The sequence below is a fragment of the Pogona vitticeps genome, chromosome 5 (assembly GCF_051106095.1).
Source record: "Pogona vitticeps strain Pit_001003342236 chromosome 5, PviZW2.1, whole genome shotgun sequence".
In the NCBI taxonomy this organism is placed as follows: Eukaryota; Metazoa; Chordata; class Lepidosauria; order Squamata; family Agamidae; genus Pogona; species Pogona vitticeps.
The window spans coordinates 177,812,309-177,827,847 of NC_135787.1; the positions used below are offsets into that span (position 1 = coordinate 177,812,309).

The window sequence follows — 15,539 nt, forward strand, 5'->3', positions numbered from 1 at the left end:
AAAACGTCGTCGAACGAAATTAGAAAAACCATTGAAACACATTGAAAACCGTTCAATGCGTTCCAGTGGGCTGAATACCTGCTCGTCCAGCGAAGATCATCCATAGGGTGGCCATTTTCTGGTGTCTGTAGTGCGAAAAATCAGTCCTAAAAACAGCGGGGGGGGCATTTTCTTCAGTCGGTGGCCATTTTGAAACCTGACGATCAGCTGTTTGCTGATAGTCATAAAGCGAAAATCGATTCCCGAAGCAGGGAACCGATCATCGCACAGTGAAAAAAACCCATTTAAACCATCGTTTTGCGATCGCAAAAGCAATCGCAAAAACATCAATGTTAAGTGGATTCATCGTTAAACGGGGTAATCGTCCAGCGGGACATGACTGTACTGTCCCCCAGCCTACCCCAGTTTTCTAGAAGGCTTCATTCTTAGTTTGATACTCTCTGGGGCATATTAACAAGAGACAAATACTTCATAGTAAGAAGCAAAACAATTTATGTTTTAATGTATTCCCGAAGGCTTTCACAGCAGGGATCTGAAATTTATGTTTTCTTTATGTTTTCTCGTTGGTAGGTCAGGGGTTCAGACTCTGCCCCACAATGCCAAGGTCCACTACAACTATGCCAATTTTCTGAAAGACCAAGGCCGTGACAGTGAAGCCATCTACCACTACAAAACAGCACTTGAGTAAGTTATCCATTATCACTATCCTCCTTATTAGATCTTGAAAATGCTACTTTTAAAAAAATAAAACTCCCAGAATTTTCGAGCCAGCATGGACTGTAACTCCCATAATCCTCTGTCCTAGCCATGCTGGCTGGGGGATTCTGGACACTGTAGTCTATAGTGGCTAGAGAATTCTGAGTGTTGTAGTACAAAAAGGTAAGATCGCCAAACTCTGGCCCTTGTTTTGGTTTTCCATGGTAAATGGGAACAGGTACCTAGGAAAGCGTCTTTTCAGAATGGGCTTACTTGACTTACTTTCTTGGTGGATTTAGAAGAGATAGCCGTGTTAGTCTGTGCTAGCGTATCAGGCAAAAACAAAATAAAAATAAAGAACAACAATGACAAAAACTTTGCAGCACCTTAAAGACTAATGCCTATACTGCATTTTAATGTGAGCTTTCATTGACATGTCTAAGGAAGTGGACTTTGTCCACAAAAGCTTGCATTAAAATACAGAAGTTACTCTAGTTAGGAAGGTGCTGCAATGTTTTCATCTTCTTTATTTTTTTATTTGCGTTGCTTGGTGGATTTTTAGCATTTCTCCGTATGCAACAAATAAATAAATAATTTAAAATGTTTAGCACTGTTGCTATGAGATACCTGTTAGCTGTGTCATACTGGAGTTGAATGGAAGAAGAGTTTCTTAGGAGGGGTAAGTTTTGAGCAGACAAATGGCAGATGGGAAGTGGGTTAAGTAAATTGCTCCTACATCCCATTCCTCCACTCAGACTGGTTTATTACCCAGCTGTTTTTCATTTGAAGAAAAGAGAGAGAGAGAGACACTGTTCACACTACACATCACCAGTGTAAGTCTAGTTTGGCCCTGAGCCAGGTGCTTTTAAAGTCACATGAACATGCTTTCCATAGCAGCAAGATGCTTCTTAGAATTTTAGTCAGCCAAGAACTTGCACTTCATTACTAGACTATTTAAAAAGCCTGAATGTGGAGCCTAAATAAATTTAGCTGCTTTCCTCTTGGAATTTCATTTCTTTCCTTGAGGCTAAACTGCAAAGAATTGGGGAACTATGAGCTATGCATTCAGAATGGTTGAGGTGGGTTTTTCAGAATAGCTTGCTCTCTATCCTCTCGCTCTGTGTTTTTTTTTTTTTTTATTACCATGAGGTATCTGCCTGTGACCTCCATTTCTGAGCTTCCCATTTGACAGAAGGTCTTCTGCTTTGTTTCTTTCTAGACACACATAGAGCTTCCTCCCTGAACAGGTCTCTCTCCTTCCCATCAAACCCTCCTAGAAATCCACCTTTCTGCCCGGCTTTTGGGTTCATCTCTTTATCTTCCTTCCTGGTTGTCTGCTTGAGTTCCTCCGGTTGAGACAGAAAAGCAGAATAGAAATGATTTGTTACCTTATACAAGAAGCAAAATGTAGTCATGTTTTGTCCATATTTTCCCCATAATACTCCTTGCCTACCTCCTTTTGTTGTTTTCCCTAATGTGTGCCTTTGATTATAAAGACTTGGGGAGAGGGCTAACTAAGACAATCTTAGAATCATAGAAAAGTGAAGTTGGAAGGGGCCTACAAGGCTATCAATTCCAGCCCCTGCTCAACACAGGAATACAATCAAAGCATATCTGCCACGTGATTATCCAAGTTTTTCTGAGGTGCATTACTTTGCACTTGTCCCTGTTGAATTTCATTTTGTTGCTTCTGGCCCAGTGCTCCATCCTATCAAGGTCATTTTGAATTTTTGTTTCTGTCTTCTAGGGGATTAGCCATTCCACCCAATTTGGTATCATCTGCAAATTTGACAAGCATTCCCTGCACTCCCTCATCCAAGTCCTTAATAAAAATATTGAAGAGCACCGGGCCCAGGACTGCTTTGGGTACCCCACTAGTTACCTCCTCCCAGTTAGAGAAGGTCCCATTAATCATCACCCTCCTGAGTACGATTCTGTAGCCAATTGTGTATCCACCTGACACTTGATTTGTCCAGCCTGCACCTAGTTAGCTTGCTAATCAGGATATCATGGGGCACTTTGTCAAAAGCTTTGCTGAAGTCAAGGTATACTACGTCTACAGCATTCCCTCTGTCTATCAGGGAGGTGACCTGATCAAAATACGAGATCAAGACAATGGTTCCCAACTTTCGGTCTCCAGTTGTTCTTGGACTATAACTCCCATAAATCCTGGCCAACATAGCTAGTGGTGAAAGCTTCTGGGAGTTTTAATGCAAAAGCATCTCAGGACACAAGGTTGGGAACCTGTGAAGTAAGCGGTGGTCCTGGCATTAAGCAGAGTCCCATGACTATGTGAAGATGTTGGTTTTGGGTGCCAACGCATGGTTTATTGTGTAATGCCTAAACTTGATGGTGGTGAGAGTTGTGTACAATATGTTATGCCTTGAGTGTCAGAATGACTTGACTGGTCTTGAATATTATGCTCCTTAGAGACTGATGCCATATACTCTATTTTAGGCAGCAAAATACCTTAGGCTGGCTATGGTAGGTGTTGATCTATCTGTTTTGCCTATGCAACTTAATGTAACAGCATACCTGTTGGTGATGCTGTTATTATAGTAAATAATAGTAATGACTGTGGCCTGAGATGCAGTTTGGTTTTTCCTGGCTGAAATGTAGTCACCAGATAATGATTTGCTTGTATTCATTCTATTGACATCAATGTACAGTCTTCTCCTTTACTGGCAGTTAAGTGCAGCCATCTGGTTTTGAATCAGTCTCAGCACATAGTAATTGCTTTCAGAGATCCCACCCCCTCCCCCTTGGAAACTCAGCAAGCATCAAGTTGCTGTCGCTGCTGTGCTGTCTTCTACTTGGCAGAGCTCTAATTATGGAGGCTGTTTTGGGGGGATTGATTTGCCAGGAGAGTTAATTAAGCATCATTAGATATACAGCCCATGCCAGTCACTCACAGAGCCTTGTGAACGTCATCCTGTTCTTTCTGCCTCACGGAGGACCAGCAGTGCATTTTCCAAAGTTGCTGGTAGCTGAAAGTACTTTTCTAACGAGTATATGGTTGCTTGGCAACTTGAAATTAAGCCTTGGTTGCCTGCTCTGATCTGTTACCATTTTAACTATAGCAACCAAGCTATGTGGGCAAAATAAACATGGATTCATTCTAGTATGTTGATTTCCTTCCTTGCTGGAAGATAGTTGCAGTAGCTGGGCTGTAAAAAGTATTTGTCAGGTTGCTGGCAAAGCATGTTAGGTTATAAAACCTGGACATTTGTCAGTAATCCATGTTTCAGAGAAGGATTTTCTATTGAAGGGTAAAGCTTTGACTATAGATGAATCCAATGTAAGGAAAGAGGAAACATGGGGATATTCCAAGTAATTGAATAGCATGTAGGAGAGGTATGTATACTTGCTGTTGACATTCAGACAAGGAGATTTTATACTAAAGATTGTAAAGCACTGGATATGCTAATGAAGTAAACAGGCAAAACAGCCTTATTCTTTATACTGTTGGGGTATTGTTCAAACAGGGAAATACTGGCCTAATATTTGCTGCGCTAGTGAACCATGCAGATAATTGCCAGTGCAGGCACTGTGCTTCGTTATCCCAGGTGGATGAGGTGACCCAGCGTGTAATTGGGATCATTCTGGGCTGCCTTGTGTAACTGTTGTTTCAGACCTGGTTCCCAAAATACAGTACATGTTCTAAGGCAAGATAAAGATATGTCGTTGGTTTCCACAAACATCTGGGACAGTTGGACTGGGTTGAATGCACATCATCCTTGCTGGATTGGTTTCTGATCCACAAGTTGCCCTTCTTATTTTCAGACTCTAATGAGTTTTTGAGTGTCTAGGTGCTGTTCACATGGCATATCATCATCATTACTCTTCTTTGGTGTGACTCATAGACATGGATTTTACCCATGTCTGTAAGTAACACAGAAGAAGAAGAGTAGGGATCGGGGGTGACTACTTGCTAGAATCCTACTGTTTACTTATGCTAAACTACACTAGAATAGGCTAACTGAATCAATGGGGATTTGGTAAATCAGCACCTCTGTAAGTTCCATTGATTTGAATGGACCTACTCTAACTTTAGCATAGTAAGTTGTAACTAGAAGGGCCCATTTGAATCAATGGAATTTATGGAGGAGTTGGTTAACCCAACAAATTCCTACAGATTCAGTGGGCCTAATGTTGTTCAATGTACTATGCAGCAAACTAGAAGCCAACACGGATTTGTCAAGAACAAATCCTACCAAACTATGTAATTTGATCTCATTTTTTGATCAAGTCACCTCCCTGATAGACAGAGGGAATGCTGTAGATGTATTATATCTTGACTTCAACAAAGCTTTTGACAAAGTGCCCCATGATATTATGATTAGCAAGTTAACTAGGTGTGGGCTGCATACATCAATTGGGCGGAATAGCTAATCCCCTGGAAGACAGAAACAAAATTCAAAATGACCTTGATAGGATGGAGCACTGAGCCAGAAGCAACAGAATGAAATTCAACAGGGATAAGTGCAAAGTACTGCACCTCGGAAAAAAGAAACCAATTGCATAATTACAAGATGGGTGATACCTGGCTCAGCAAAACAACAAACAAGAAGGATCTGTGAATTGTAGTAAATCACTAGCTAAATATGAGCCAACAGTGTGATGTGGCTACAAAAAAGGCTAATGCTATTTTAGGCTGCATTAATAAAAGTATAGTTTCCAAATCCCACAAGGTGCTAGTCCCTGTCTATTCAGCACTGGTTGGGCCTCACCTTGAGTACTGTGTGCAGTTCTGGACACCACACTTCAACATGGATGCTAAGAAATTGGGACAAGTTCAGGGGTGGGCACTGAAGATGATCAGGGGGCTGGAAATCAGGCCTTATGAGGAAAGGCTGAAAGAATTGGGCTTGTTTAGCCTCAAGAAAAGACTGAATAGAGATGTTCTTCCAGTATATGGGTCATTCTCCATGATGAAAGTGAAGTTCCTCTTTTTATCATGGGCGAGAAAGTGTTCTTCACAATCCTGTGCCCAGCTCCATGGACTTGCTTTGGTAGTGATGCTAGACTTTGCTGAGGAGGCAAGACAGAGCACCCTGCCCTGTCCTTGGCAAGTGTGCCATGGTCCTTAAAAGTCTTCTTCTCTCTCTCTTTTTGACCCTCTTCCATGCTTGAAAACAGATTTACATGGTGGTCTGTGAAACAATTTGTTTATATAAATATTTTTACCCCACCTTTCTCCTTAAAAAGGATCCATAGTGGCTTACAATATTAAAAGACAATATTTAAAGCTAACCACAGTCTGTGTACAAATACTAAAAAAAGATCAAACAAATACCATACTTAAAAAACAACAGCAAACAATAACAACACCAACAACACATTCAAAGCACATAAAACCGTTAAAAACCCCTTTCAGGTAGCCATCACTAAGGAGAAGCTTGCATGAAGATAAAGGTCTATGCTTGCGGGAGGAGAGATCAGAGGGGGCCAGCCTGCCCTCCTATGAGAAGTAGTTCCAGAGTCTGGAACCAGCAACTGTGATGGCCTTTTCCTGCGTCCCCACCAAACCCACTTGTGGAGGTAGCGAGCCTGAGACAAAGGTCTCTCTCCTGATGATCTTAACATTCGAGCAGGCTCCTAAAGGGAGATGCGGTGCTTTAGATAGCTTGGGTCCAAGCTGTTTGGGGGCTTTATAGGTTAGAACCAGCACTTTGAATTATGCCTGGGAACAGATCATGTTCTCTCAAAGAGAAAATGGTTAGATGCGTGCTGCTCTCATTTTTCCCTAGGCAGGAAAGCTTTAAAGTTCTCCTTTTGTTTCAAATGTTACAGTTTTGCACTACATCATCCAGACTTCTCATGCTGGCCATACTAGCCGGATGCTTGTTGGAATTATAGTTTACAAATTGTAATGGTTCCAGGTTCTGCTTCTGTTTACTTCTGTTTACTGAATTTGAAAGACAGACTTGTGACTCACATGTACTCAGTCTTATTCTGCTATCTAAATTTTCAATGCAGTTGTCAAATTAAAACTGCATTGAAAATTTAGATAACAGAATAAGACTGAGTACACATGAGTCACAAGTCTGTCTTTCTAATTCAGTGACAGCTCTCTCCATCTTTTTCATCTGTGAGGAGAAACCTATATAAGACAATTCAGTGCAGCTTTCTTTGGGACGTCAGAGCAATGGAAGGAAAGTTTGCATGCAGCTTTATTAGAACGTTATGCATTTCAAATATGTACTCCTGCTCATCCCTTCCCCCAGTACTTGGGAAAGAGCAATATCATATCTGCCCTGAGGAATAATAGAACAGAAAGATGATATGTGCAATCAGAGCCATGTACCACATTTCCTAAACAAATGTCAGTTATATTACCTCCCCAGTGTTCAAGGAGGAGAAGACAGATGTAAAATGCAACTCAAAACAGCCTTCATAGCCAGAGAAATTGGGATGAAATTTTATATGCATATTCAGACACTTCAAAGAAAAATTCCAGTTGAACTCCCACAACTTTTTTTCCAGGAGACTGGGAAAGATGTCAAATATGTGAGAATGTAAGGAGAACCCTTTGTATGTTTTTATTTATATATCTGGAAGCCGCCTAGAATGGTCGCAAGACCAGATGGGCGGGGTATTAAACAAACAAACAAACCCTATTGGATAAAGTCAAATCCAAAATCCTGCTTTTCAGAACAGCCAATGAGATGTCTCTGGGCATGTCTTCGAACACAGTGGTCCCCAACCTTGGGCCTCCAGATGTTCTTGGACTACAGTTCCCAGAAACCTTCACCACCACCTCTGCTGGCCAGGATTTCTGGGAGCTGAAGTCCAAGAACATCTGGAGGCCCATGGTTGGGGACCACTGTTCGAACAGATCTCTGGGATGCCTCCACAATCAGGGTGTGAGGACAATGCCTTTTTCTGCGGTTGCTCCCCTTTTTAGTGCGTATTGTCTCTGAGCTCACATATTTCACATTTGCTTGCCTAACTAGTAGCCACTCATGGACCTAAGGTGTGATCAGACATCCAGAAAGGCATGCACCTCATCATATCAGAGAAAATCACTGTAATGGAAGCAATCTCCTTAAAGAGACCCTTACATCTGCAGGGAATCTGTCCAGCCTGACCCCCAGATGGTGTGCAGTGTGAAGAAGTAATTGCCCCCCTCCACTTTATCCATTTTGTGCATAATGGAACAAACCTTGATCCTATTCCCCCTCCTATTGTCTTTTTTGAGTTTTTTGTTAGCTAAAAAAATCTCAAATGTTGCTGTGTTTTTTGTTTTGTTGGCAAAGTATTATAGCATCTACTAAAATGTGACTTTAACTCTCCCTTGAAGACTACAGCATCAGATGGATATTCATGTATGTTCTTAAAAGTGCCATTCCACATTAGATTTCAATCACTGACTTTCTTCAACCTTTTTCCAAAGGGGGTGGGATGCAAATTTTTTGTTTGTTTGATATATTCTGCCTTTTCTCTACTGTGCTGAAACTATGGACCTGCCTCTCCACCACAGTTCATTACAACAGTCTTGTGAGGTTGGTCAGGGTTAGTTAGAGTGACTGGCTCAAGGTTACTCAGTGCATATAATGACTCTTGGGGATTTAAACCAAGTTCTCTTATGTCCAGTTCAACACCCTGCTCATTATGGTGGTGGTGAGTGTTCCAATGCTGGAGGCGTTCAAGAGAAAACTGGAGAACCATTGGTCAGATCTGTTTTGATTTGGATTCCTGCCTTGAGCAGCGGGTTGAATGCAATGGCCTTAGAGGCCCCTTCCAACTCATTGATTCTATGGTTGTATTATATAGTTTTTAAATGAGAGTTCTTAAGCATTGTTCTTTACTCATGTAGAGAACTCTTCACAGGAAATGCATACACTTGCTGATGAATCACCTTTTAGGAGAAGTATAAAGCAGAAATAGAGAGGTTTGATTGCTGTATTGTACATTATTGTAATCCTGTGAACTGTTGCAAAGCTGCTGTAGCAGTTGCAGAACCATATGGGAAGGAGGTCTAAACAACATGGAACAAACTTCAACGTGCAAATGTATTTGTCTGGAGACAAGAACTCTTTTTTGTGCCAAATCCAGACTGTTCAAGCGTCCTAAGTCCATCTTTTAAAGCCTTTTCTTTTGGGGAAGGCAAACTGAGCTCTGACTCAAGTCGTAGTTCACAAGTGGCTGATATTGTGGAATGGTGGTAATCATTATAAACCTTTAAGCCCACTTGCAGCAAAGCAATAAAGACAGATTACCGCAACAGAGGTCTTTTGTAGTTTGCCAGGCATACTGTGGTTGGAAAAAAAGCATGCTGATCCTTCTTCTCCTTTTTCTAGGGGTGTGAAAGGAGATAGATGCTGCAAAAGAATACAGAGTATTGGGAGGTGTAGATTTTCCCCCCAAGGTTAATCTTAAAATACTTGAGAGCGTTGTTGGCAGGTCTGCGTGAAACATCCTGCCGCAATAAGATTAAAAAAAAATCTTGGATGAAATAAAGTGTAGCTCATGATCACCATGCATGCATATTAATATGTATGAGGAAAGAATATGAATATTGGGATGCTAAATTTTGGGGCTGCTGAATGCTTATTAATATGCCATTCGAAAAGCCTTTCATGTTGAAATGTGCATGCATTCTCCATCATCTCTGTTAAACACAACCCAGGCAATGAGTAGAGCCACACCCCTTGTTTTCTGCTGCTTGCCATTGCCCTCCGTTCAGCAACTTGCTACCCTTCTCTACACTCACTGTGGCTCTTATTTGAAACGTTGAGTGGTGACCATAGCACATGCTCATGTGCAAAAGCCATCTAGGCCATTTTATACTGGACAGTCACTTCTGAACTTGGAATGGCTTCCCTAAATTCTGCTTTGGCTTTGTTTTTATAAAACATTTTTTTCTTGCCTGAGATATTGTAGAACTACTTCCAGTCGGATGATTATTTATAATTTTTTTTAACAAATATTTGTATCTTGCATCTCACCCCAGCCCTTGAAGGGCTACAAGGCAATGCACACGAATGACAGAAAGGCTATAACATGTTTTTTAAAGAACAAAAGTGGTTTTTAGAAATCATTTTTTAAAAGCTAAAATTCTTTTCAAAACAGATGAAGAACATTCTATTATAGGCTGTCTTCTGAAATAATTTTAGACACCAAAGGCCATGTGAAACAATACTGTACAGTCTTTGCCACTCATTGAGAACTTATCATAGATGAAACCAAGCAGATAGCACCACCATAAATAAAATACTGTAGCAGTCTAAATGCAGAAACAGAGAGTAGGTCAGCTTCACAATTGGAGTCTGATAAAATGTTATTGCTCCAGATAAATATTCTTCAAGGGTGTGTTTGCACAATTAACATGTAAATAAAGTGATTGCTTACCTCCTGATGAACAATCACCAAATAAAAGTATGTAAATATGCAGTTTGTAGAGTTCCTAATTATCATTGAAGGATAATAAAATGTCCCTTAGTTCTTAAGGCAACTTCTTTTCTGATTGCAAAGTTGTAATCTCATGTTTCTGTCCTAATTCCTAAAAGTGTATGGCATTTTTTGTTTATTCATATGCACCTTGAACTACAGACTGTGGACATGAGGATAAAAGGTTAAATGTATGATTTCATTAACTAGGCAGGTTTTTTTTAAGAACCCAAGTGTATGTGAGATCAGGATTAGAAAATAAAGTGGAGGGTTTTTGTTTGCTTTGTTTTTTACCCCCCCCCCCCACACACACACACACACACTGTGGTCCTGCTGGAAATAGCATTGCAAAACTGCTAGTTTCCTAGGACTAAGGCTTCCAGTGAAGCCAGTAGAAGATGCCTCCTTGAGGATAATGTCACTTTGGGGAGACAAGCGCTGAGCAAGACTGTTGAAGACAGGACATTTTGGAGACTTATTGTTCATAGTGTCGCCATAAGTCATAGGTGACTCGATATCACATAATAGCAAACAACTTTGGAGAGGGAAAAATGGGGAGCTTGTGTCCCTCCAGATCAATGGTTCCCAGATGTTCTTGGCCTATAACTGCCAGAAATCCTGGCCAGCGCAGCTAGTGGTGAAGGCTTCTGAGAGCTTTAGTCCAGGAATGTCTGTCGACCCAAGGTTGGGAGCCCCTGTTCCGGATATTGCAGGACGGCAACTCTCATGAGTCTTCTCCATTAGCTATGCCAACTAGGACTGATGAGAATCACAGCCCAGCAACATCTGTTGGCCCACATGTAGCTCACTCTCATTAGTATGGAGGTGGAGATTGCATATGGAGTTTTAAAAAAATTATTCTTGCACAGTATAAACTCAATCCTGATCTTGTTTTCCCCTACAGCTTTACTTTAAAGGAAAAAATACTAGGTACATGTTAAAGGCAGCTGTACATTTAACAGCCTGCCTTGCTTGGCCCTGAGGGAAGTGGAAGAGGCACAGTAGGTTTAGAAGATAAATTATAAGATGTAATCTCCAATCACCTTGCTAGAAATTGACGAGGGAGATTGTGCTCTGCTTCTGTGTATCCAAGCCATAGTTGCCTGTCAGCAGCAGAAAGCTGTTTATTTGCGAATAGTCCAACATGAATTGTGCCATTTTAACCACAATGAAATCCAAACTGGAATGTGACTACACTGGAAAGCTGAATCAGAGCGATTTGGCTTTGCCGCAATTTAATTCACAGGGTGTATTACATTTGAAATTGCAGTCAGTGGTCACGCAGGGCCTGCACATTGATTTGAGGGTTCACTGTTCATACTGGATGTGATGTGATTTGCATTTCAGTCTATTGTCCTTCTTTTTTTCCCCTTCCTCTGGTCCTGCCTTTGCTGACTTGACAGGGAAATGACAGGGGCGTAAATGGAGGATATAATGCAGGATATTATAATAATAATGAGGACCCAGTGGTAAGGTGATTGTGTGAGCTAACTCTTATCTCATATATGTAAGAAATTAAAAAATAAATTAAATTAAGAAATTCAAAGGGCGATCGGAAAAGAGAGGAAATACAGGGACACGTTCCTCCAAACCTGAACATCATGCCCCAACTGCCCATGTCACTGAAACACCATTTACAGAACGCCTCCGCCATCTTTATAAGAACATAATCACAATTAACCACATGGGAAAAGCCCATTCAGTTGGTTCTGGCTTGAAAAAAGTAGAAGCTCCCCAATGTCAGAGAAAAAAAGCCACTTTGGTAGAAAAAACGTTGGATGAATTCAAACTGGCTGTGGCGATTTCCCCTGAAGCCCCTATTCCCCCAGGCCTTCACGAGATTCTCGCTCTTCTTCTTTCTTCGCTGCCACCAGGTATTACTGCTTTAATACCATTTGATCAAGGAGACATGTGTGGTTTTAAAACTTAAGTTATTTATTAGATCAGGGAAGTTCATATAGGATTATTACGCAATAGGTAAATCACAGTTGCTAATCACTTGTATCTAAGTCAATTCTACTTTAACTTTAAAACTCTATTAACTCTCTGTTCCATTCAGCGTTCTTGCAGACCTCTAACTCACTCTTAAGTTCACTTTTAAGTTTCACACTGTCTCTCACTCACAGAATCTCTCTCTCAGCCTCCATACACCAGCCTTTATATCCAGCCCCCTCCTCCCCCTTGGCTCCACCTTCCGTCCTCTCATTGGCTCCAACTTCCCTGCTCAGCTGTGATGGACAGGTGAGGGCGGGGCTGATCGCTACATTGGCCTTTGTGTCATATGGTCAGTAAAAAATACAGTACTTTGAATTCACCCATTTTATAAGCGGAGCAAATCTAGCGCTATTTGACCATATAGTCACAGCCATAGTGGGCATTGCCAAAACTAGATTAATACTGTTTTTGTGAGGTTCACATCTTTGCCCATTCTTGGAGTGGTGTTACATAAGCATTCCTGAGTGAATTACTGGAAACTAAAGTAAATAGCAAAATGCAGATAACTTTTCCTTTTTGTTACTTCAAATATTTTCCTGTTGTAGAAATGGTTTGATTTTATAAAGTAGCGATCCTTTTTATGGTGACTCTGACCACCCTGTAGTTATGGATGATGGGAGCTTCCTGTGCTTTCTTCTTTTTTTCCTTTTCTCTGCAAAGTCTTCCCGCATTCTAAAAGACTGAAATCTTTACTTGTGCTTTTTACTCAAACACATATTTTAGAGCAGCAGTTGTGGGAAAAAATGTGGGTTTTTTAACCCTCTCCCCTTGGGTAATTTTCGGTGAAGCCTTATTCTGAAGCATGTTTCCCCAGGGAACACTTGCGGTAGTGTGCCAACTATATATATCATGTTACAGCATGCAGAACCTGTCTAAAAAAGAGACTTAAATAGCAACTCCATCTTCTTTGGAATTGGGTGTGGTTCCTTAAAGATCCAGCTGTTGAGAGATCCTGAAGTCCAGAGTGCTTTGTTTTTGCTAAGTGTTTGCTTTGTCTGTTTATATAGTGCCTTAAAAAACCTACTGAAGCTCTTCAGGAAATACAGTCTTTGTTTTGACATCTATATGTCCAGTAGAGGAGGGGGGGAAGCCACACTTTGGTTTAAAGAATAATGGTTTCTTAAAGTTATATCACAAAAAGTAAAGTAGTTCAAACAACAGATTGATCCCTCTTTTTCCCAAGACAAGGGTCCTTAACTTTGACCTCAGCTGAACATCACACCCTTCCTGTATTATTATTATTATTGTTGTTGTTGTTGTTGTTGTTGTTGTTGTTGTTGTTGTCGTCGTCGTCATCCTGCTGATATCAGTATTTAGAAATTAAAGAAACCCCACCCCAACTTCTGGCCCACAAGAGCTTTCTATCCCTCTGAATCAGCATTCCATCCTTCTGAGGCTGTTAAAATGAGTTCCCAGCTCACTGGGGGGCAAAGTGTTGTTTGCATAATTATCTTGTAAACAGTCCAGAGAATGCTCTAGCACAGAGGCCCCCAACCCCTGGTCTGTGGCCCAGTACCGGTCCATGGTCTGAGCTGGACTGGGCCGCGAAGACAGATCTCTAGCCTCCCCCTGCACGCACTCACCCCCACACAGCCTGTTTATGCCTATGCACGTGTTCCAACGTGCCCGTGTGAGTGCTGCGGCGCCTTTTGTGCATGCAATTGAGAGAGAGTGCACCCACACAAGTGCTACACTACCATTTACTCATGTGCACACACGTGCAAGAGAGAGCACTCATTCGTGCATGCTCACGGGCACAGGGGATGCCCCTACTTCCCCAGCCGGTCCGCGGGGTTAAAAAGGTTGGGGACCCCTGCTCTAGTCCTGTGGTATAGAAGTTAAACCAGCAGCAGCAGCAACAACAACAAAAGCTCATACTGAAATAAATCAGCTAGTCTTTAACATAGTGATTCTTTTGCTTTCATTTTGTTTAATATGTAAATATTGTTAAGTTGACTCCAACGTCTTTCCTCGATTTCCTAGGTATTGAGTACTCAGAAGTGGTTCTCATTCCTTTTTCTGTTCTCAGGCCATGTGGGTCAAGGGCTGGCTCTTGTCAGTGGAACTCAACCTCTCAACCTCTGTTTCTGCAGCCAGTTAACAAACTCACTGAGCTATCCAGCCACCCTTTGTTTTGTTTCAATAACCATGTGCAGTTATGTCAGTTCTAACTTATGGCCACTGTTTTCAGGATGTTCTAGGTACAGAGTACAGTAGTCAGAACTGGTTTACCATCCTGGGACTGTGTAGCTTGCCCAAGACCACACAGGCTGGCTCTTCTGGGATGTACAGAGGGGAACTGAACTCTCAGCCTCTGACTTGGCAGCCAGATACCTAAGCTGTGTTTTGTTTAGGCCATTTTAAATTGTCCATATTTGTCCTCCATTTTCAGAGCATCTGAATTATATCAGAGGCCTTCAGCATCTTTTATTGTCATGGTATTTCTTCAAAATGTTGACACTTTGTGCAAAGGAAAACTCTGATGTCTGAAGGTTTCTGGAATTAGCTTGGATTGTGTGTGTGTGTGGGGAAACAAGTTAGCTGACTTTACATCTCTATTTTCTGGCCTGTGATGTGGAAGGGAGGGATGAGAGCAGTGACTTAAGCCAGTGGTTCTTAACGTGGGCGATAATGCCCCCCAGGGGGCGATTTCATTTTTCAGGGGGGTGGTAAAACGAAAAGGGGCGGCATGGGGGCGCTGGAGCAGAAGGGGGGGCGGTAGGGGGGCGCTGGAGCAAGCCAAACCTGTGAAGATGGCTGCAGCCTTTTTCCAGTGTGCATGAATATACGTATTTTTTCCTCCAATCTTAATTTAGTTTCAGAGTTTTCGTCTTGAAAGTTTTCGTTCCTGCACTGCAGTTTGTTTTTATGCCCTTTTTATATTTCTTTTTGCGTCTTAAAATTCACTTGCAACTAAATCATTGAATGTTACTTTTTGGGGGGCATTTCATTTTCTTGGAATTGAATTTTGTTTTCAGGGGTCATTGGATTTAAGTGTCTCAAATAAATAAATAAATAAATAAATAAATAAATAAATAAATAAATAAATAAATAAATAAATAAATAAATAAATAAATAAATAAATAAATAAATAAATAAGATATCAGCGCGGGGAGGGGGGGCGATGATAACTTCCTCAATGGCTCAAGGGGGCGTTTCTTTCAAAAAGGTTAAGAACCACTGATTTAAGCAATAGAATTCCTGAGGATTTCACATCAGGATACACCTTCTTCTGCTTTAAAATAGGAGCTAGGCAAATACTGTACTGCCCCCCCAAGTGTTCCCTGCTAAGACTTGTCATGTGCTTCCCTTTAAGGTTTTTATTTATACCGTATTTTAAACCAGGAATGTCTGGGTTCATTTAAACTTCATTTTAAACTTCAGTCTTTACGTTCCTCATACTTTTCAGCAAGGGGCTGCAGGTGACCTTGAATACCATCTGGGATTTATTTCTG

The 15,539-nt window shown here is 41.3% G+C and overlaps 1 protein-coding gene across 4 annotated transcripts in view; it reads left to right on the forward strand.

Annotated features, from left to right (window-relative positions):
- The window catches only part of TMTC1 (transmembrane O-mannosyltransferase targeting cadherins 1), a 210,272-nt gene that overhangs the window by 135,663 nt on the left and 59,070 nt on the right, over nt 1-15,539 (forward strand). For all 4 annotated transcript variants that reach the window (XM_078376280.1, XM_072999904.2, XM_078376279.1 and 1 more), the window contains one exon: nt 571-684. In XM_078376280.1, the coding sequence (XP_078232406.1) occupies nt 571-684 (114 nt within the window). The remainder of the gene's footprint in view (nt 1-570; nt 685-15,539) is intronic.